Below are 18,632 nucleotides of genomic sequence, written 5' to 3'. Positions count from 1 at the left end.
TGTTTGTCTCTCTCCATATTTTTTTGCTTTCCTTCTCCCTGAGCTTCCTGGAGCCACTGTGGGCTGGAAGGCTGGTCCCATGGAGCTCCCAGCACCTTCAGTGCTGCTTCCTAGAGCTCTCTGCTTGCACACCAGGCACTTCAGGGAGCACTGCACAGCTTTTTGCACCTTAGGGAATGTCATTCCAAATGGTCTCAGACAGACTTTAATATTTTTACCTCTGCAATGCGTTGCACAAAGGGCCAGCCAATGGTCTCAGGACTTCATAGCCACAAAAGTTGGCTGTTTGAGGGTTAGAGGGCTGGGAGCTGATACCTGTTTCTCTCAGAACTAAGTTGTGTAATGGGGGAGAGAGTGCTGAACTGTGATTTGAAAATATCTTCCACAGACACTTTGATGTGGAAGAACTCGTTTTGCTCTTCCAAGTGAACTTTCACTTCCAAAACACACATGCTCTTTGTGTTTTATTTTTCAGCTCTTTATTTCCTCTTTTTCCTTTAGATTGATTCTCTAACATCAAGAGTGTGAACTCTTCTGATGGTAACCTAGACATGCAGAGAGGCTGTAATACCCTGGCAACTTAAAATTTCAGTCATGGATTAAAATGATCAAGAGAAGATGTTCGAGGTATCCTTATTTCTGTTAGCTTTTTACCTAACCCTAAGTGACAATGTAAGTGACACATGGACTTGCTGACATTCAGCAAAGCTGTTCAGTAGCATCAAAATGAGCTTTGAACATTTTTCCTTCCATTTGGCAGGTTTCTCCCCCCCATTTCTGCAAAATACGTATTTCCTGTTTATCCTTGTATTCTTTTCAGAACATTGCTTCTTGACTTTATTTCACTTAATGTACCATATTTCTCTCCACAATAGAATATTTTAAAGCTAAATTGGCACAAAACAGTAGCAATGCTGAATGCTTTTTGTTGCCATGGAAATATTTCTGGGCACTTACTGAAGACCTGGTTGCCAATAGTAATGTAACAGAGAAAATAGATATGCTTCATTTAGCAGCTACTGGTGATTAAAGAGCCACAGAAACCTGTTACAAGGTCATTCCAATATATAGTTTATTTGGTTTAGGGGGAAAAAGCCCTGCAGCCCTAGGTGAGAATAATTTTGTTTTAAAAGAGATGCAAAACAAAATCCAATAGAAGTTCCCTTCTTTTAAACTGACAGCATGCTTCTGAGATGAAATAAAATAACACTGTAGTTAAAAACTATCATTACTCCTTCTCCTTTTCATCAAATATGTTTTTTATTCCATTTTTACCTCTTAGGAAATGTTTCCTGGCTCCCAGAGTAGATTTTCTTAGGCTCTGAAGCAGCACATATATTACTGAAAATCTGTTTTAGGCTTAGGGATCTAGTAAATTATTTGAGCAATGAAATTCTTGCATCCATCAGACACCAAGAGGCAGGTTAATCATGGGGTGCAGGTTTGGCTGCTGTCCAGTGCTGCTCTGTAATTAAGTTATGGTAGTAAAGTTGTAGCAAGTTTTCAAAAAAAATGCAGAAAAAGTTTGTTTGTTTTTTTTTTATTTTGTATGCTTCTGATCCACAGTTTAATACTGAGAAGGTAGCTCAGCAGGAATTACTGCAGTGCCAGGTGTTTGGCTTAAGAAGTTAATGACAGCAAAGCAGAGCCTTCTGTGTATGCAGATTGCTGCCACCGGTGGCAAACCTCGTGGCTGTGAATTTTGCAGAATCACATGAACTCTCTCTCCCAGAGCCTCGTCCATTGTTTAACCTCAGAGCCTGTGGCAGAGGAGCTGTCTCCCAGCACAGAGCAGGGAGGGAGCAGCCTTTGCATCCCCCACGGCTGCTGCTCAGCTGCCTGGGGGTGCCTGGAAGAGCGTGGCTGCCAGGTCCATCCTTGCACACTGGGCTTGAGAAGTGATAAAAGATCCAAACCAGCAAAGAGAGGAGCAAGAAAGCACACCTGAAAGCAGTGCACTGCGAGTAGAAGGGTAGAGGTGGCCAGTGCTTCTGCTTCCCAGCATGGATCTAAAGGGGAAAAAACAGCAATAATGAGAAAAGTGAAGAAGAGCAATGAGTGTGCAAGGGCTTTAGCCCACTTCTCCCCCTGGGCTGCTGTCCTTTGCAAACAAAAAGCCAAATGACCATTAAGATCTGTCTCACCTGCCTGAAAAGGCACAGGGACAGGCACAGCAGCAGTGCTGAGCCCTCTGAGTGAGAGCTGAACTATTTCTGCACAAGAGAGTGCTGGGGTGGAAGTCTCCCAGGCTGCCTGGCACTGCTCACAGCACTGCTAATGGATAGGTGAGCACAGCACTTCCACTGCCACAAGTCCTTAGAGATTTTTTCTCCTCCATCAACTGGACAACCTCAGTGCCAGCTGAAACTGCATTTCAGTTGCCCTAAAATAATTTTTGTGGCCTTGGAATGCTAGGAAGTGTGACACCTCTGTTTAGATGGCTTGCTAGCCTTCCTCAGCACATGTGTGAGGGGAAGCACACCTCTGGGGCTCTGGGAGTTTTTAAATCTAGAGAGCACTATTGCATTTTACTTACCTTGGCCTCCAGCTTAACAGGGGTCATTGATTTTTGCCAGTAATTTCTGTAGTAAAGGAAATTATTCTTTCTGCTCTGTATGAATACTCCTGACCTCAGTAAATGACCCTTCATACAGGCAGGAAATCCTAGGCAAAAAGTGAAGTTTTCATTAGATCCCATAAACCCATATAGCAAAGAATACCCTTAAGAAGAAGATGTTGATTATGTGATAAATTAAATTTCTGCTTGAACTTGAGACTAAAATAGATAGATGGCCAGTCTCCACATGGAGAAGCAAAGTGTTTATGAATTTTATCACCTGTCTGGGTATGGAGCCAGCCAGTGTTCCAGCCAGAATGTAACCCTATAAAAATCACTGCCTGTACTGCAAGAAGGACATTCAAAGAGGCTACACTGAATCAATACCACCATGAAGACTGAGGGGGTGAAAGCAAAGGCAGACAGTGGACAAAAACACTTCAGAGAAAATGCTCCTGGCAGCTCTAGTGGGACAAAGCACAAACGTGACTGGGGACAGCATCTGCTCTCTGAAGAATGTGATGCAAGCCCGTGGCTTTCTGCAGTGAAGTGCAGACATGAGTTTGCAGTGAATGCTTTCTTTCTGGGAAATTCAGAACCACTCCAAGTGGTTGTGCACAGACTTTTGTCCTTGAGAAGGTGGTACAATGCTCCTACTTGTATTTAGAGTATTCCTTTGTAGTTCTGTCTCTCCAAATTTTCAGATTATGAGGGATCTTCGTGCAGGATGTCACATGTGAGTGGGGATGAGAGAACACAACAGCCCCAAAAGGAGGATGGATTGTGGCATGTCAGCTTTACAGCTGGGAAAGTGAAGCCAAACAGTGGCTCAAACCATAATTTCTCAGAGGTAGTACCATTGCCAGCTCTGTCTTGGGCCTGCAGAATTGCTGTTTATCCTCAGCCAGTGATTTTGGACATGGTGTCTTTGTCAGCCACAGATCAGGGTTTGGGTTTTCACCAAGTTCCTTGTCTGGGCAGAACTGCCTTGTGCCTATCTCCCTGGGGCCATGGGGAAGGATGCTCTGCTCAGGAGCACTTGTCATCTGCTCTTGTCATCTAGAAGGTTGCATAAGCTGTATGGAGAAGGATTTACTTGAGAGGATGAAATGGCTTTTGCCATTCCCTGCAGTTACAGAACAAATTGTGTGTGAGCGTGTGTGTTTGTGCATGTATTTTCTGATCCAGTTTGCTAAGTGACATCCTCTTCCCACTCTCCATATGGCAGTTGCGACTCTATCTTCCTCTGGGAAGGTTGTTTAGGACTCAAGAGACTTCATTTACCAATAAACAGCATCTTGGCAGCATCTGGGAAATGCTGCCTTTCTCCTAGAAACCCTGCCTCCTCACCTTCCCTCTCCTACTACAGGCGAGGCAGGTGTGAATGATCTCATTGTGTTGTGGTGGAGGTTATACTAGCAGCACTCTGTGCAGAGCTGGGACATAGTATTTCTGTGTGCTGACACAAACAGTACTACTGTTTGTCTTTTTTTTTGTGTGTGTGCGTGTGTGTGGTTTTTCTTTTCTGTTGCAGTTGTAGCCAGCTTGGCCTGCAGGGGCTTGGTGGAAGCACAGGTAATCCATCCCTGTTCCCTCCTTGCAATGCTTGACAGCACAAAACCTACTGATGTAAGCTCATACAAGATGGGATCACTCTGCCAAAAAGTGAGCTGATCTTCACCCTTTGCCAGACAGGGGTGTGGATATGACTTCCCTGTGCCCAGGTAATTTTTGGCTGCTGCCACCAGGTCATTACAGGTAATTTTGAGTGGCCTCATAGACTCCTCAAGTAGTTTTAGTAACCAAGAGGAAAATTAATTTTCTGCAATGAAAGCAAATATGGAGATTACAGTCATGGAGGTAAAACTGTGTAGTTTTAAAGCCAGGGAATGTCGCTGTTGGGCTCTGGGGATCTTGCAGGTAATGAGGAAGGTGTGCTTGGGCTGTCCCTCCACAGATGCTGTTTGTGTGATGCTCATGCAGTTTCCACAGATGGACTCAGGGACACGCCATCAGTACCTATTTCCAAACCAACAAGAATGGTTTGGGTTGAATCTTGGGTTGAATCTTAGTCCATAGCAAAATCTGTAGAAAATCCCTTCCCATGGTCATGAAAATAGCTGATGCTCTCATGGCATCATTGCACCACCTAAAAGTTCTCTCATGTCCAGGCAGGTACTTCTCTGATTCAATAACTCAATATCTCTGTGAGATGAAGCATCCCTGGAGGGATTCATGAGGATTTGCCCCCACAAGCTGGGTATTTGGAGGAATTTACCTCCTCAGGCTGAGAGGGATTCAAACCTGTACAGTCTATACAGCATAATTGTTGTGGGAGTATTTTCTAGCAGATAATGAGACTGGTGGTGCTGGAGAGAAAGCCCTGAATTTGGATTAATGAGAGCCCTGTGGTTTGCTGGAGTTCTGTGTCTCAAGGTCAGTTTGGGGGTTAGACTTACTGCCATAAATAATGTAGCTACAAAACCCTTGGGCCTGAGTTTTGCAATTGCCATTTATTGAAGTAAAACTGCAGCTGAAATACAACATCCTCCCCCTATCACACAGCAGAGCTGCTTCCCATGACTCAGCCCAGCCTCTCGCTTCAAACAAGGGCCAGCAGCCCCTTCCCTGCTACTTTTGAGCCGGGTGAATTGTCTGTGTGATTGCTAAAACCAAAACAAAGGGAAGAGGGGAGAGGCAGGAGGACAGTGTTGTCCCTTTTGGGTGACAGCTTCAGTCCTGTGAGCCTTGCTGCACCACATCCCCACCCCCTGCTGCTCCCAAAGCTGGTGATTTTCCCAGGAGTGCTGTGGTGCTACAGTAAAGGGGGACTGTGGTGAATCAACCCTCTGGCAGCAAACAAAGTTTCAATTAGAAAAATCAGTGGGAAAATAAATATCTGCCTCGTTGCAGTGCAGTTGTTTTCTGTATCAAATCCAAACAAATATCTTTTTGAGGGAGTTCATTTCCTCACTGTTGATCAGCAAACAAAGCCTTGTGGGTGTGAAGCTGATGGTTGGGTGCTGGGAATGCTAAGAGCATCCCCTGGGTCTTGTGTGGAGTGGGGAAACTGCTTTAAAAAGGAGCAAAGTCAGTGACCTGAGTTTTCTGGATGTTTCTTTGGCCAGTTTGATTTCTGCTAGCTGAAAGCAATGAGTCTTAATCCAAAGAAACTTCCTTACTCCTACTGGAGGAGGTTCAGGATCTGACTGCCTTGCATTAGAGGAAATTCATATCCAAGCCAAAAAAGCAAATAGAAGAAATGATGAATGGGTAACCTGAAGGAATTCAACCCATTGTGGTATGAAAACCACCAGGAAAATGGTTATAAAATAATAATGGTGAGGGGAAAGTTCTTTTTTTTTGTTGGAATGAAAAGACAGTGCTTTCTACTTCACCAGCCATTGGCATCCAGCAGTTTGTTTAGTTTCTGAGCCCATGAGCATTTCCAGCCCCACACCCAGAGCAGACTCAGCTCCACCTGTGCCCTGCAGAGTCCCCAGTGTACCACATCTGCTGGCAGAAGCTGCTTTTCTGCCTCTGCAGCTGCATGTGTCCTGCACACAACCCAACCTGAGCTGTCAGCGAGGTGCAGGCTGACTCGTGGATGTAACTGCATCCCCACCAGGGGTTTTCCTGCCTTGGCAGTGTCTCCTACAGTGTGTAATCTCTTTTTTTCTTCCACTTCTGCACAAATCCTGGGCCTGTGCTAATAGAACCCAGTAGAATAAATGAAGCCTGACTCATTTTTGCTCCACATGTAAGATGTAAAGTAGGTGATTGGGAAAATCAGGGATGATTGTGGTTCAGCTTCTTGGCTGCCATTTCCTACAGCTATGGAAGAACCTCAGGCAGCACAGTGAGAGCCAGTTTGACGTGGAATCCCATGTTCCTATTTTTAAAATCCAATTTTGGGAATGGAAAGGAAACAACAGGAAAATCTGCTGGTTTTCATGCTGTTTTCTGTGGGCAGTCCGATATTTCTTTGCACAGCTGTGCACAGAATTGTGGTGTAGTGCTCTGACTGCTGTATTGTTTCACTGTAGAGGTGGTTAGAGCCAAAAAATGTCCATTTTTTTCTGATTACTCTCTTTTTTGCTCTTTTGTTCTTTTTTTTCTTAAAGATTATTTTTGTTGTGAATAACCCCTGGTACAAAGCCTTTCCAAGCTGTGATTCTCTCCACCTGTGTCACATGCAAACACCCAAATAAACTCACCTGGGGGAGCCTCCTGGTTGGTTTGGTCATGGAGTGAGGACAGATGGAGAAGCAAAATCAGGGCACTCTCTGTTTGACAGTCAGCAGAGAGGGCAATCCTCACCTTTAGCACTGGACACCAAATATTCCCTGGCTGTTCGACCTGGCAGGAAGGGGTGAAAACACACAGGGATGGTGCAAGGAGAAATCAATCCAGTAAATGACCTGTGGGTGCTTGTCAGGGGTGTCCTGCCAGTGTGTAGGAGCTTGGCTTTGCTCCAGCATTTTTAAACACATTTGGGATCTAAGGGAATGGATTGGACTGGGTGCCCTCCTCCTTAGTCAAGCCTAAATCAGGCAGGTTGATACTTTGTGCATTTGAATTCCCAGTTCAGGTGGCTGACAGCAAGAGCAGGATGAAGGCTCCAGACTGAAACCCACTACAGAGTCCCCTAGGAACTGATGGGAGCTGCTCCATGTGTGTTCCCTGTACAAAATGTTCCTCCTTTTTCTGAGAAGCTTTAACAAGTCCCTCGTCTGCCACAGACCTTTCCAGTTTTCCAAAGGCAATCTTTTCTTTCTGTGCACAGTTCTGGGTTTTGCTGAGGCAGGAGCTGTTGCAGATCACTGTTCCTCTCTGTCATCCTGATCATGAAAATTTTAAGGCCAGGCCTGTGTGACTGCTTGTGTAAAAGCAAAGAACACGGCAGTGAGTGCTCCTGGGATGCTCTGGGTGGATGCATTATGCATAGATGTACTGATATTGCCTTGGTTATGTGATCAAATGCATTTTTTTTTTTGTTACTACTCCTGCTTCCTTCAGGGCTTGGTGATGTTCCCATTGAAACTCTCACTGACTTCCATAGAGCAGAATCAAAAATCTCTGAGAAAAAGTGGACACACAAAGGCAGCATTAAATGTATAGGAAAACCAGAAATTTGGCGTTTGGAAAGTTTCCATTGTTCAGACAAAATGACTCTTCTTTGTTGTTGTTGTTTTTTAACACACAGGCAGACAGGATGTGTGAAGTACTTCTGTATTTCACACCTACATAATGTATTTTATTCAGTAATTTTTTTTTTTCCTTGGGTAAGCTTGGAGCAAATGATAAGTTATTCTTTCTACTTGGTAACACTGCAGTGAATTATTGAATTATTTATTTCATGCATTTCAGCTTGGTGTATTTGGATGCCTGTAAGCTAACTTTGTAACTGACTGGGTGTTTGAAATTTCTAAATAAATAGTAGTGGTTTGAAATACCTTGCCAGAAAAAGAGGTCAACCTTCTTCTTCCCCCACTGTCTCCTCTGGGGAAAAAAGAAAAATTAAAAATCCCACATGCCTCCTTATGAGCAGTGGGAAGTTGATTTGTAAAACAGATGCTGCATAGAAGTAATTGAGTGAAGTTGCTAGAAATATGTATATGCTACACAACATCTGCAGATCTCAAGATGTATTCATTATCTTTCCAGAATTTAGATTGCAATTACGGGCCCTTTATTTAAGTTTCCATGGTGATGTAGAAAATGCTTCCCCCTTGTCCTCTGCTAATCAGGCCACTTGTGTGTTTGAATGGTGTTCGTTTTCCTCTCCCCTGGGTTAAGTTACTGTTATTAATACAGAGATATTAAGTTGACAGGGAGCTGTCGCTGCTCAGGCAGCGATTCAGCAGCAGGCACATCAGGCATTTGCTGCAGATTCCCCAGTGCCCCCGTTTAATTAGCCCGTGTGCTTCCAAATGTTTGTGAGGAATAGCAGCCTCTGTCATAACAAGTGATGCAGTCGTGCCTTGGGGACTGGGGAAGTTGAAATCAAAGTCAAGCAGCCAATAATATATCACACCATCCCTGCACCCTTCTCCTCCTCTCCTGGCAAAAGGGCTCTGCTGTGTTTTGTAGGGGCTGCAGGTGGGTCAGTGCCCTGACAGGAGCTGTCCAGGAGTCCTGCACCCATGTTTCCTTTGCAAAATTTCTTGTAATAACCAGAATTTCACATTAGATTAAGGCACGTTTATCTAAGTTTACAGCCTCACGCTCATGGACCCAGGATTTTAATGTTACACTTGTTTGAGTGTAACATTAAAATGGTGAAAGGTGTGGCTTAATTACTAAAGATGTTATTTAACTCAGTATTTGTAGAAAGTTAAGAATGTGTTGAAATGTGAGAATGAAAGTTGAAATGCAGACTTTTGGTTAAACTGAAATAATTTTTTATTTTTATCCTAATCACCCAAAAGATGCACACATATTAATAGAACTTCATAGCATTTGCTGAGCAATTAGAGACATTTAGTAGAGCTTATATGAGCTGTGGTTAGAAATGCAGGTATTAGGCTGAAAAGGAATGTTTATTTTTATGTGTTTTGATTATTTGACTGGATCACATTTAGGCCACGGGGTTGTTACAGCTTGAAATAATTTTTATCCAAGAAAATTTCAAAGAAGGTTATTTTTAATAGCTTACATAAAAGTAATCAAATTTTATGACAGCTGTTCACCGACCATTTACAAACTAATGTTTAAAAATTTTTCGCTTTTATCAGAGTAGGAACACAGTTTTTTTCCTCCAGGAAGAGCAGGCTTGCTGTCAAACTGTGGCACACCAGAGCAGAGGGTCAAACCTGCCAGTGTGGTGGCACGAAAGGAGCTGGCTCCTGCTGGGCTCAGCTGGACCTGGCGCTCTGTCCTGGGAGAGGAGTGCAGCAGATCCATGGAGCTCTGACAGCACTTGCCAGGAAGTTTATACTGCAGATTTTTAACAGACCTAGCAGTGTGTGTAAAAGCAGGCGCCTGTTTCCTCACCTGAGGCTGAAGTTTGAGGTGGAGGAAGGTGCTTTCCCTCCCAAAACAGGAGAGCCTCCCTCTCCACCTGTTTGCTCAGCTGCTGGGGTTTGCCATGGAGATTATCAAAGCGAGTCTTGGCAACCAAATCATGCCCTTGGTGCTGCAGAAGGAGCAGTGGCCTGGCCGCACTCCCGGCTGGGCTGTTCTCACACAAACCCTCGTGTGCACAGTGACCGCTGCCACCCCAACACCCTGCTCTGCTCCCCTGGGGCTGCTGGCAGGGACATCAGCCAAGTGTCTCTGCGTTTCCATCCTGACCAAGCCAGGCCAAGAATGCAGAGCATGTCCTGAGCCCTCCTGTCCCCATCTGCAGGGTGCTGAGCTCTGATGAGGGTACAGCCATGCCCCATGCACGTGATGGCAGAGCAGGGACGTGCTCCACTGTGTTATCTTCACTTTTAAAGGTTATAATTCACATTGGTCTCCAAGGCTCATCTCCTGTTGGCAGATGGAGCCAGCAGTGCCTGTTAGTCTTGTGCCATGTCTTTGTGTTCATGGTGCTACCCTGAACAGGTTTAATCTGAGCTGCTTTTTTTGCACAAAATTCTCTCCCCACCTTAGCAGGGGCTGAAGGGAATGAAAGCAGGAAAATGTTTTCAAGTCCTTTGTTTACTACTTTGTCTTGGCACATGCAAATGATTTTACAAGGTTCTTCTGTGTGTTGTGACTTTGTGTTTTGCTCTGTTAAATATCTTAATTTAATAAAAAAAAAGGGTTAACATGCAGAGTTGAGCAGTGTCTAATAACATGTAACAATATGGCATCATCAAGCTTTCCAGAGGTTTGAAGAAGCAGGTGATTCTCATGTTCATGCCCCAGTCCTCCCTGAATCCTTGGGGACTTTTTCTCCCCAGAGGATGCACCTGGGAGTCAGAAGTGTCCTCTGGCTTCTTGGCCAGGAGCAGCAGGCTGTCTAAAGCCTGAGTTGTGTTGTTCTCCCAGTGAACAGATACAGGGAGGAGGATGAATGGGCAGCATCTTCAGGCAGTAACCATGACGTGGTTAGGCAGTCAGAGACCTCTGTGTCATGGTCACATAATTTTTGATCAGAAATATCTGAATAAAAATTAGGCGTGGAGTGTAGGCCCAAATTCAGCCCCTTGCCCTCCAGCCGGGAGGAGCACAGGACAGAGGTGTCTGGATGCAGAGGGACTGCTTGCATGGAAAAAGGTTAAAGAAGCTGGAGGCTGAGATCTGTAGTCTCAACACAGACAGGTTCTTTTGCTGTGGAGGACAAGTCCTAGTTCTTCCATTCTCTCTAACTAAACTTGATTTCCAGATTTTACCTGCAGCTAAAATACTTAGAGAGAAGTGTCCAGGTCCAAGACTTGCTGAAGTCCATTAAGATCTTCCCATTAATTGCATACAGTTATTGAATTCTCTTTCCTTAACCCACAGGAATTCTCATGGATTTTATTGGAAATTTTTCCAGAGTAAAGACTGCAGGACTTGGTTGTAATTATTTTTTATCTGTGCCGCATAAGTCATCTCTTTAGCAAGCCTTTTAGCAGAAGCTGAATGTCTCCTTTTGTAACAACTTCACAAACACAAGGTGAACATTGGATGAATTATGCTGTATCATTTGCCAGCACATACGCCAAATGTCAGGCAATGACAGAAACTAAAAATTTATGGCACAGAAGGGAAGAATTTTATGATCTTCCATGGACTAATGTAATGACTCTTTTATACAAACAGAGATGAAATGCATTTAAAAACATAGCTATTTAGAAAATTGGCCTGAACACATTCTAAAATCCAGAGAAGTTCATTAGAGGGAAAAACCATAAAAGTGCCTGTTGTTTTTAGTTCAATAGAATGTTTTAATTTTGAAATATAATTGCTTGAATTCAATGCACCCTCCAATTAGATCATTTGAAGATATGTCTCTCCATCTAGATCTTCTGGTACAACATGGTGCAGAGCTGCTCTTACTTTTATTTTCAGAGGAACCTAGCTGGTGGCACGATCACAAAAAATAAAGATTTGTGGATGTAAAGCCATCTCTGTGCCCCAAGGGGGGATCACACACTGTTCCAGCTGAGCAGATCCTCTGGGTGGGAAGGATGAAGGACCTTGAGGAAGTGATGAGTCCAGACTGGGATCGTGGCACGTCCAGACTTTGCCTGAGACTTCTCTTCTCCTTGTGTACTCTTAACAGACCTTTTACACACATTGCTGGTAGTTTTAATTTCTTATACAATCCAAAATCTTTAGGAAACTCGGGCACAGAGCAAAGCTGAGCATCTTGGAGAGCCCTGAATAATTTCTCTCCCACTCAGACTTGGCACAGGGCAGAGTTTTCTCACACCATGCTCTTACAGGAGAGTTTCCTTGACCCTCTGGTTCTGTTTTCACTATCATGACAGTCTGCACTTTGGACTCATTTGGCTTTAACTTTTCACCTGTTGAAAAATCTTTGTGGTAACCTGAATAGATCCTGGTGTGCACGCAGCATGAAGGAAGTGTTTGGAGGATGCTCTGGGGAGTGGAACAGGCTCGAATGCCAGCTCTGCCCACAGCCTCTCTGCAAATCACCCTGTTAATAAAGAGCCTGTTTTAGCTCTGGAAACATGGAGCCTTCTCAGGCTATTACCCAGCATGTGGTAAATTAAACAATCTTGGCCTGATTGTATAATGTCACTTGAAATTTAAGATCCTTTTTCTCTTTAACCCCTAAAATTTACAGGCCATTTTTGTTTAGATTTATTGTAATTACATAATGATTCTGCTCCTTTGAGGCTCTTCTAGGAAGTTTTTTAGCACTCTTTTGGTGGCTAATCTCCAAATTACCAGGGGCAGGAGCACTGCCTGGTCCCCCTGTGGGTTTGTCTCAGAGCAAGGGGTGCAGAGTGGTTTGGAACTGGGGCTGTGGCAGGGCCCAGGCAGGAGAATTGCTGCTGTGTGGGGGAAATATTCCTCAGGCTTACTTAGCCATAGTTCTGCTGTCTTATGGGAGGAGGAGTTTGAAAAATCACTGCTTGTAGCTAGGAGGATTTCAAGTCCAGAGGTACCTAGGTCCATACAGAAATCCTTTCTTCCTCTGGACTATATTTAATCAGGTTCTGAACTTTCATCCTGACTTTTTATATAGTTTAAAGAAGGGATCTAATTTCTTCCAAAGAAAATACTTGGGTTTTTTAAAATTTTAATTTTTTTTTTTGCATGGAAGCAAAGTGATTCCTTAGAGTTCTCTTAGCAAACACACCCTTGGTCAGCACAGGTAGCAGGCACACATAAATTCTTCATCTGTGTTTTTTGCTGGTTAATGAACTATGTGGTGTTAATTTAGCAAGATCTACCAGTCCCCATCTTTTAACTCTGGCAATGGGCTTTAGGAAGTGATGAGACCTCTCAGGATGTTCTTTGGCAAAATACAATGATTCATAGAACTGAGAGATTGTGTGTCATTGAAAAAAAAAAAGAAAGATACTGTAAATTAGCCAGAACATTTGCCTGCCAGTGTGAGGAGAGACTGGACAATATTTTTCCAGCCTGGTTTTCAGTGTTTGATGTGCCAAGCATTCCTTGTATCTTTGGAGAGAGGCTTCTATATCCCAGTTCCTGCTGGGGTTCTGCTGGGAGGTCATGCCCATCTTTTCATCTCACAGTTTTTTCACAGCCAGTTCTCCAACCCTAAACACAGACTTTTCTGATTTATTGGTGATTTCTGCTACACAGTATCCCCCTCGCCTCCTTCCTGGATTGTGAACATGGGACCTGAAAGGGAAAGTTTGGGAGACAGGATTCTTAACAAAAATCACACTTTTTCATTGTACAGTACTGTCTGCCCTTAATTTTAGAATTGTCTGCTATTGCTCTGCAGGGACTCTTGGCTAATTAAAGCTCAGATAATGCTGTCTCAACCTCTGTCCCTGATGCTGTGCTGTTTATTCACGTCAGGTATTCATAAGACGGTTGACATTTTCTTCCTTAAAGATCTCTCAGGTAAATTACAGGCATTTTACTGCTCTGACCTTTTCCTTTACAGGAGGAACTTTTGTTTTCAAAATTTATTTTGTGAATATAATGCTGGAACGGATGTAATTGGAGAGGTGTAGTTGTTCTAGTCTGTATAGTTGTTCTATTACCTGTAATGATCATCTAATACTGGTATTTATACGTGATTATCTCTTACCAAAACTGCTTTAAATTTAAAGAAAAAGCCAGACTGTTTCACTGATTGGTTTGAGTGAATCACCTTTTTCTTTACTTCCCCTGAATACTACATTTGCTTTCCTAACACATTCATTTTGTGCCTGAGTCTCAGGGAGATGGCTTGCTCTATTAATGTATTTCTGGAGTTCTCCTGTTATGGGCAGACTTTTATGGCTTTAATGTAGTTTTTGAAAATTCCTCTATTATTGATCTAGATATTATCCCAGCAGGAGTCAAACCCACAAGACAATTGTGTGAGGATAATTTCTTACTACAGAAGCATTTTATTCTGAAAGCCTGCTGTGTGGTGTGTGCTTTGATGGATGACCCACTGTTTAAATGTGTATTAGACATCGGCTTGCTAATTAAATGCCTTAAGGAGTGCCTGTATCCATTCAGTCTCAGTAAATGTGTGGATTTTCTGTTATTTTATTCCTTGCTTATGCTCCTGTGTTGAGTTCTTTCTGTTTTCTGTCTTTGTGGAGAGGAAGGGGAGAAATGGCCAAAAAAAAAAAATTACTTTCTACCCTCACTCAAGACTTTTTGCTCAGGGCAGAGGTGAGACAATGAGGGCTCTCAGTTCAGAACTAGGTCTGCCAGATGGGAGGATGAGGAGGAGGAGAAGAGATGGGTTCTGCATTTCAGAAGGGAGTGAGAAGAGCACTCACCTGGAATTTGAGAGATGTGAATTCAGATCCCTCTTTGCTCCTGAAGGACCATCTCCCATGAGGAAGAGGACCATAATTACAAAGCTGTGAGATGCTCTCAGACTTGGCTGAAGTGCCCGTGCTTGAAGCATTTTACTGGGAGGGAGAGTGGAGATTGTTCATAGTTGAAGAGAGGGGATAAAGTTATTCTCCTAATTTCTGAGTTCTTAAATTGAAAGAGCAGCCAAGGACAGGAACAAGGACTTCTGTTCACCTGCAGGAAATGCTTCCTGAGTAGAATCCCCTCTCCTCTCATTGGAATTTTGTGTGTGTGGAGCAGATAAGCATCAGAAACGGTATATTTGCTGCTAAGGCCAAACATAGAATTTCTTCTACTAAAAAAGATTTGGGCATTTTGTTCTAAGATAGAGGGATATGCAGAGGATGGCTCAGGTTGGAAGGGACTTATAAAATTTATCTAGTCCAATCCCCTTGCCTTGGTTGAGTTATTCAGAGCCCCATCCAGCCTGGCCTTGAAGATATCCAAGGCTGGGGTACCCACAGCTCCTCTGATCAGCCTGTGCCAGTGGCCTCACCACCTCACAGTAAAGCATTTCTGCCTTATATTCAATTTAAATGCACCTGTTTCAGTTTAAGATTACCCTTGTCCTGCCACTACAGGCCTTGGCCAAAAGTGTCTCTCCATCTTTCTTGTAATCCCTCTTCAAGTACTGAAAAGCAGCAATAAGGTGTTCCTGACACCTTCTGTTCTCCAGGATGAACAACCCTAAGTCTCTCAGCCTGTCTTCATGCAAGAGATGTTTCAGGCCACAGACATTTTCTTTTTTTCTTTTTCTTTTTTTTTTTTTTGTTTGTTTGTTTGTTTTGTTTTTGTTTTGGACCTGCTCTAACAGGTCCAAGTCTCTCCTGCACGAGTCAGTTCCCTCAGGATCCTGGAATGCATCTCATCAGGTGCCATGGATTTGTGGATGTTCAGGTCCCTCAGAGGGTCTCAAACCTGATATTCTCCTAAGATGGGTGGGACTTCATTCCTCCAGCCCCTGCTGGATTCATGGACTTGAGAGATGTGAGACCAGCAGCTGACAGTGAAAACTGAGACAGAAAAAGTTGTTGGGCACCTCAGCCTCCTCCATGCCACCATCTATTAGATGGAATAAAAACATCCATTAATTTAACAAAAGCAAATGAATAGTTTTTATTAAGCACCATAATTAATACTCTCTTTTTAATATTTGAATTTGTGACCAAATTTGAAAAAAGATTGTTCTTTAGTAGTGACCTTCATAGGATCAAACAAAGATGTGGCCCTTCTTGAGCAGGGGAGCGGGCAAGATGATCTCCAGAGACCCCTTCCAACCTCACCTCCTTCTGTGAAACCTTTAAACCCCAAAAAACTCTGTTTGCAAAGAAAATTGTTAAGTTTTCATTGCTGTCATCAGCTGTCTGGAAGCACAATTTATTCTTGCTCTGTGCTTTTTGCTTATTTGAAAGTGATGGAGGCAGAATTTTCTTTCCATGTTCCTGAAGCAAGGCTCATCATGAGATGCATTAGGAGGAGGAATGTCCCTGCTTTTCTTCTGAAAGTGCTTGCAGAACACATCCAAGGCCAAATCATGATGTTGTTTTCATCTGTGTCCCTGGACATGTAATTATCTGTGCTGCTCCATCCACAGAGCTCTCACCGGTGCTTTCAAGTAGAGAAAAGTGCCCTGTGTTCATAACAGAGATTTCAGTGGTGTAAAAGAGGAATCTGTGGTGTGAAGCAGAGAGCATTATTTTATTCTCATTAATAAAGCTTACTCTAGCCCTTGGAGCATGTGTGTGTGGGAAAAGATGAATTAAAACTAATAAAAGCAGTTAGGAAATTAGGTAACACATCTCCCCTCAGTTGTCCTTGGGAGGAAAATTCAGCCCAGGCATGGGATTTAGAGATTCCTAGTTGGTTTTTGGAGCTGCTCACCAAAGCTCTCAGGGATGGCTGAGAGGGTAACACTGGCCCTCTGTGATGTCTGTGAAGCTGCCTTCCTCACCAGCAGCATGTTCTTGAGGACATTGCTAACTCCTGTCATCTCCTCCTCCTGCACAGGGGGAACTGTGATACCTGTTCTTCAGGCCTCTGCTGTGCTTTTCTGCAGTTTGATTTGTGTTTTCATAGAAGAGATTGCTTTGGGGCTGCACTCGAATATCCCAGACACTCCACTGACACTTGCATTTTGTGGATAGCTTCTTCAAGTAAAGGCAATGGGTTTCTCAGTTCAGCAAGGGGTGATAAACAGCCATGTCCCTTCCATCAAATGCTGATTTAAACAGGATTGGTTTCTTTATAGGTTCAGTGCTGCAGGAAACAGAAACTGTCTATTGTAAGCACTGGGGATTAGGGAAAACTTAAAAAAAAATAAAAGAACAGGGAGAAAGGCACATTATGGAAGGGGGAGGAATTTGTTCTAATCCCTCTGAAATTATTTTCTTGCTGAAAATTGTTAGATCTGGATGGACTAAGCCAACTGAGTTACCAAGACAACCTCTCCTGTCGTGAAGATGACCATGCATCTGTTGATTCAAGAACAACAACCAGGAGTAGGGGCACTGGGCAGCACAAAGGGGCCAGGATGGAGCCCAGGACTGGGGATGGTGTCAGCCAGTCACACAGGGAAGGACGCCTGGAAATGGAGACAGCATTTGCCAACCAGGGATTGGAAGTAAATGATGCTACTGACAGCTCATCGGCTTGGAGCCCTGAGGTATGGTGGATTGTCATTTATTACACACAGTGAAAGCTTTTGAAGGATATTGGGGGCCAAAAAAGGTTGGAGGAGAAATGAAGTGAAAAATTGATCAGTGCAGCACAAGATAATGGTACTCCTGTGTGCTTGTGTGCATGACCATACACCTCTTCTTTGTGTTTCCCCTTTTTTCTGGTATTTTGCCTCTTGCTACTAACACTAATTCACAGAAAGGCTTTCCTTGCTTGATTTCTGACTGCAGTGTCTGAAATGAAATAGGAGCTTTAGCTACCAGCAGCATTTACTGATGTTTAGCAAGGAGCTCTCTGTGGTGGCCCAGGGTGGTCACTGGCTGTACATGCAGGGTGAGTGTCCCAGGACAGGGGATGTGGTCACTGGGTCAGATCTGTGTCTTTTTCCAGGTATTTTCTATGACTTAGAGAATGGGAATAATCTGAAAAGCTGAGGGCAGTTGGTGGGGGTGGCCTGTGACCTGCTCAAGTGACAATAATCATGACCCCATTAATACCAGGCAAACTTTTAGGGAAGGAGAGAACCTGAGTCTGCTTTCCCTTAGTTCTGCACTTTTATTTTGAACCCTCAAGGAAACATTTTGGATTTTAAGGCATTATAAACACCTGATGACTTTGCATCCCCCTTTTCTCTCCTAATCTCTCTGCATGATGTGTTGATTTTCATTATCTTACCGCAGGATTAAATTTCTGGAAAAATACCAGATTGCATCAGACATATTAAAAGAACAGCACAAAGGTCATATCTTCTGCCTGAGTTAAAAGACAGCTGTGGAAATCCACACCTCCATCAGACTGTGAGCAACAAGGCTTTGAGGGAAGGTCCCTATCCCTGGAGGGCAGCTCCTTGGTGCAGATCCTCCAGCCCTAGGGGGTGCTTGAAGCAGCATTTTGGCTTTCTGCACAACCCAATCCCACAAATCACTACACCCCACATGGGGGCTGTGTGTGGCAGCAGCCCTGCCCTCTCTTTGCTGTGTTTCTGACACACAGTTTGTCTGCCCATCTGAGGCTCGTTTCTCTTTTCTGCGTTTGATGTGCTTTGCCACGGTTCACGTGTGCTGCAGTGTCTCCAGTGTCCTCTTGTGTTGCTTTGGAATGCAGGGCTCATTTTACTCCTGGTGTCCACATCTTAAAAATGCCAAGTAGGGTTCCAGCATACTGGAGCAGCAATGCCCAAGACACAGTTTATCTCTTACAAGCAGCTTCTCATTCAAAGGTATTGTGTGGATTAATGAAAGACTTTATTGCAGGAACTAAATGTTCTGACATGCCAGAAATGTCCAAGTGTTATTATGCTCCACTCAAAGGACCTCTCTTTACAGACAGAAATGGTAATTTTATGCCCCTGCAGTGGAACCACAAGTACCATTTCAAGCCTTGTCCATAATTAGCTGCTCTTTCAGGTTTCTCTGGCAGAAATGGACTTATTTTACTTAGTGAAGTGGATGTTGGC

General features: G+C 43.6%; 1 protein-coding gene across 10 annotated transcripts in view; it reads left to right on the top strand.

The window, feature by feature from the left end:
• The window catches only part of SYT16 (synaptotagmin 16), a 103,618-nt gene that overhangs the window by 62,842 nt on the left and 22,144 nt on the right, over nt 1-18,632 (top strand). For 7 of the 10 annotated variants that reach the window (XM_039733049.1, XM_039733051.1, XM_039733048.1 and 4 more), the window contains one exon: nt 16,906-17,162. In XM_039733049.1, coding sequence (XP_039588983.1) covers nt 16,906-17,162 — 257 coding nt within the window. Of the gene's footprint in view, nt 1-501; nt 628-4,261; nt 4,282-16,905; nt 17,163-18,632 lie in introns of those variants that run through there. The other 3 variants (XM_039733056.1, XM_039733057.1, XM_039733055.1) reach the window with 2 other exon arrangements.

The sequence above is a fragment of the Passer montanus genome, unplaced genomic scaffold (genome assembly GCF_014805655.1).
Source record: "Passer montanus isolate IOZ18808 unplaced genomic scaffold, ASM1480565v1 scaffold82, whole genome shotgun sequence".
Classification (NCBI taxonomy): domain Eukaryota; kingdom Metazoa; phylum Chordata; class Aves; order Passeriformes; family Passeridae; genus Passer; species Passer montanus.
The sequence above is the reverse complement of the archived record's forward strand: the minus strand, read 5'-3'. Positions and strand labels throughout refer to the sequence as shown.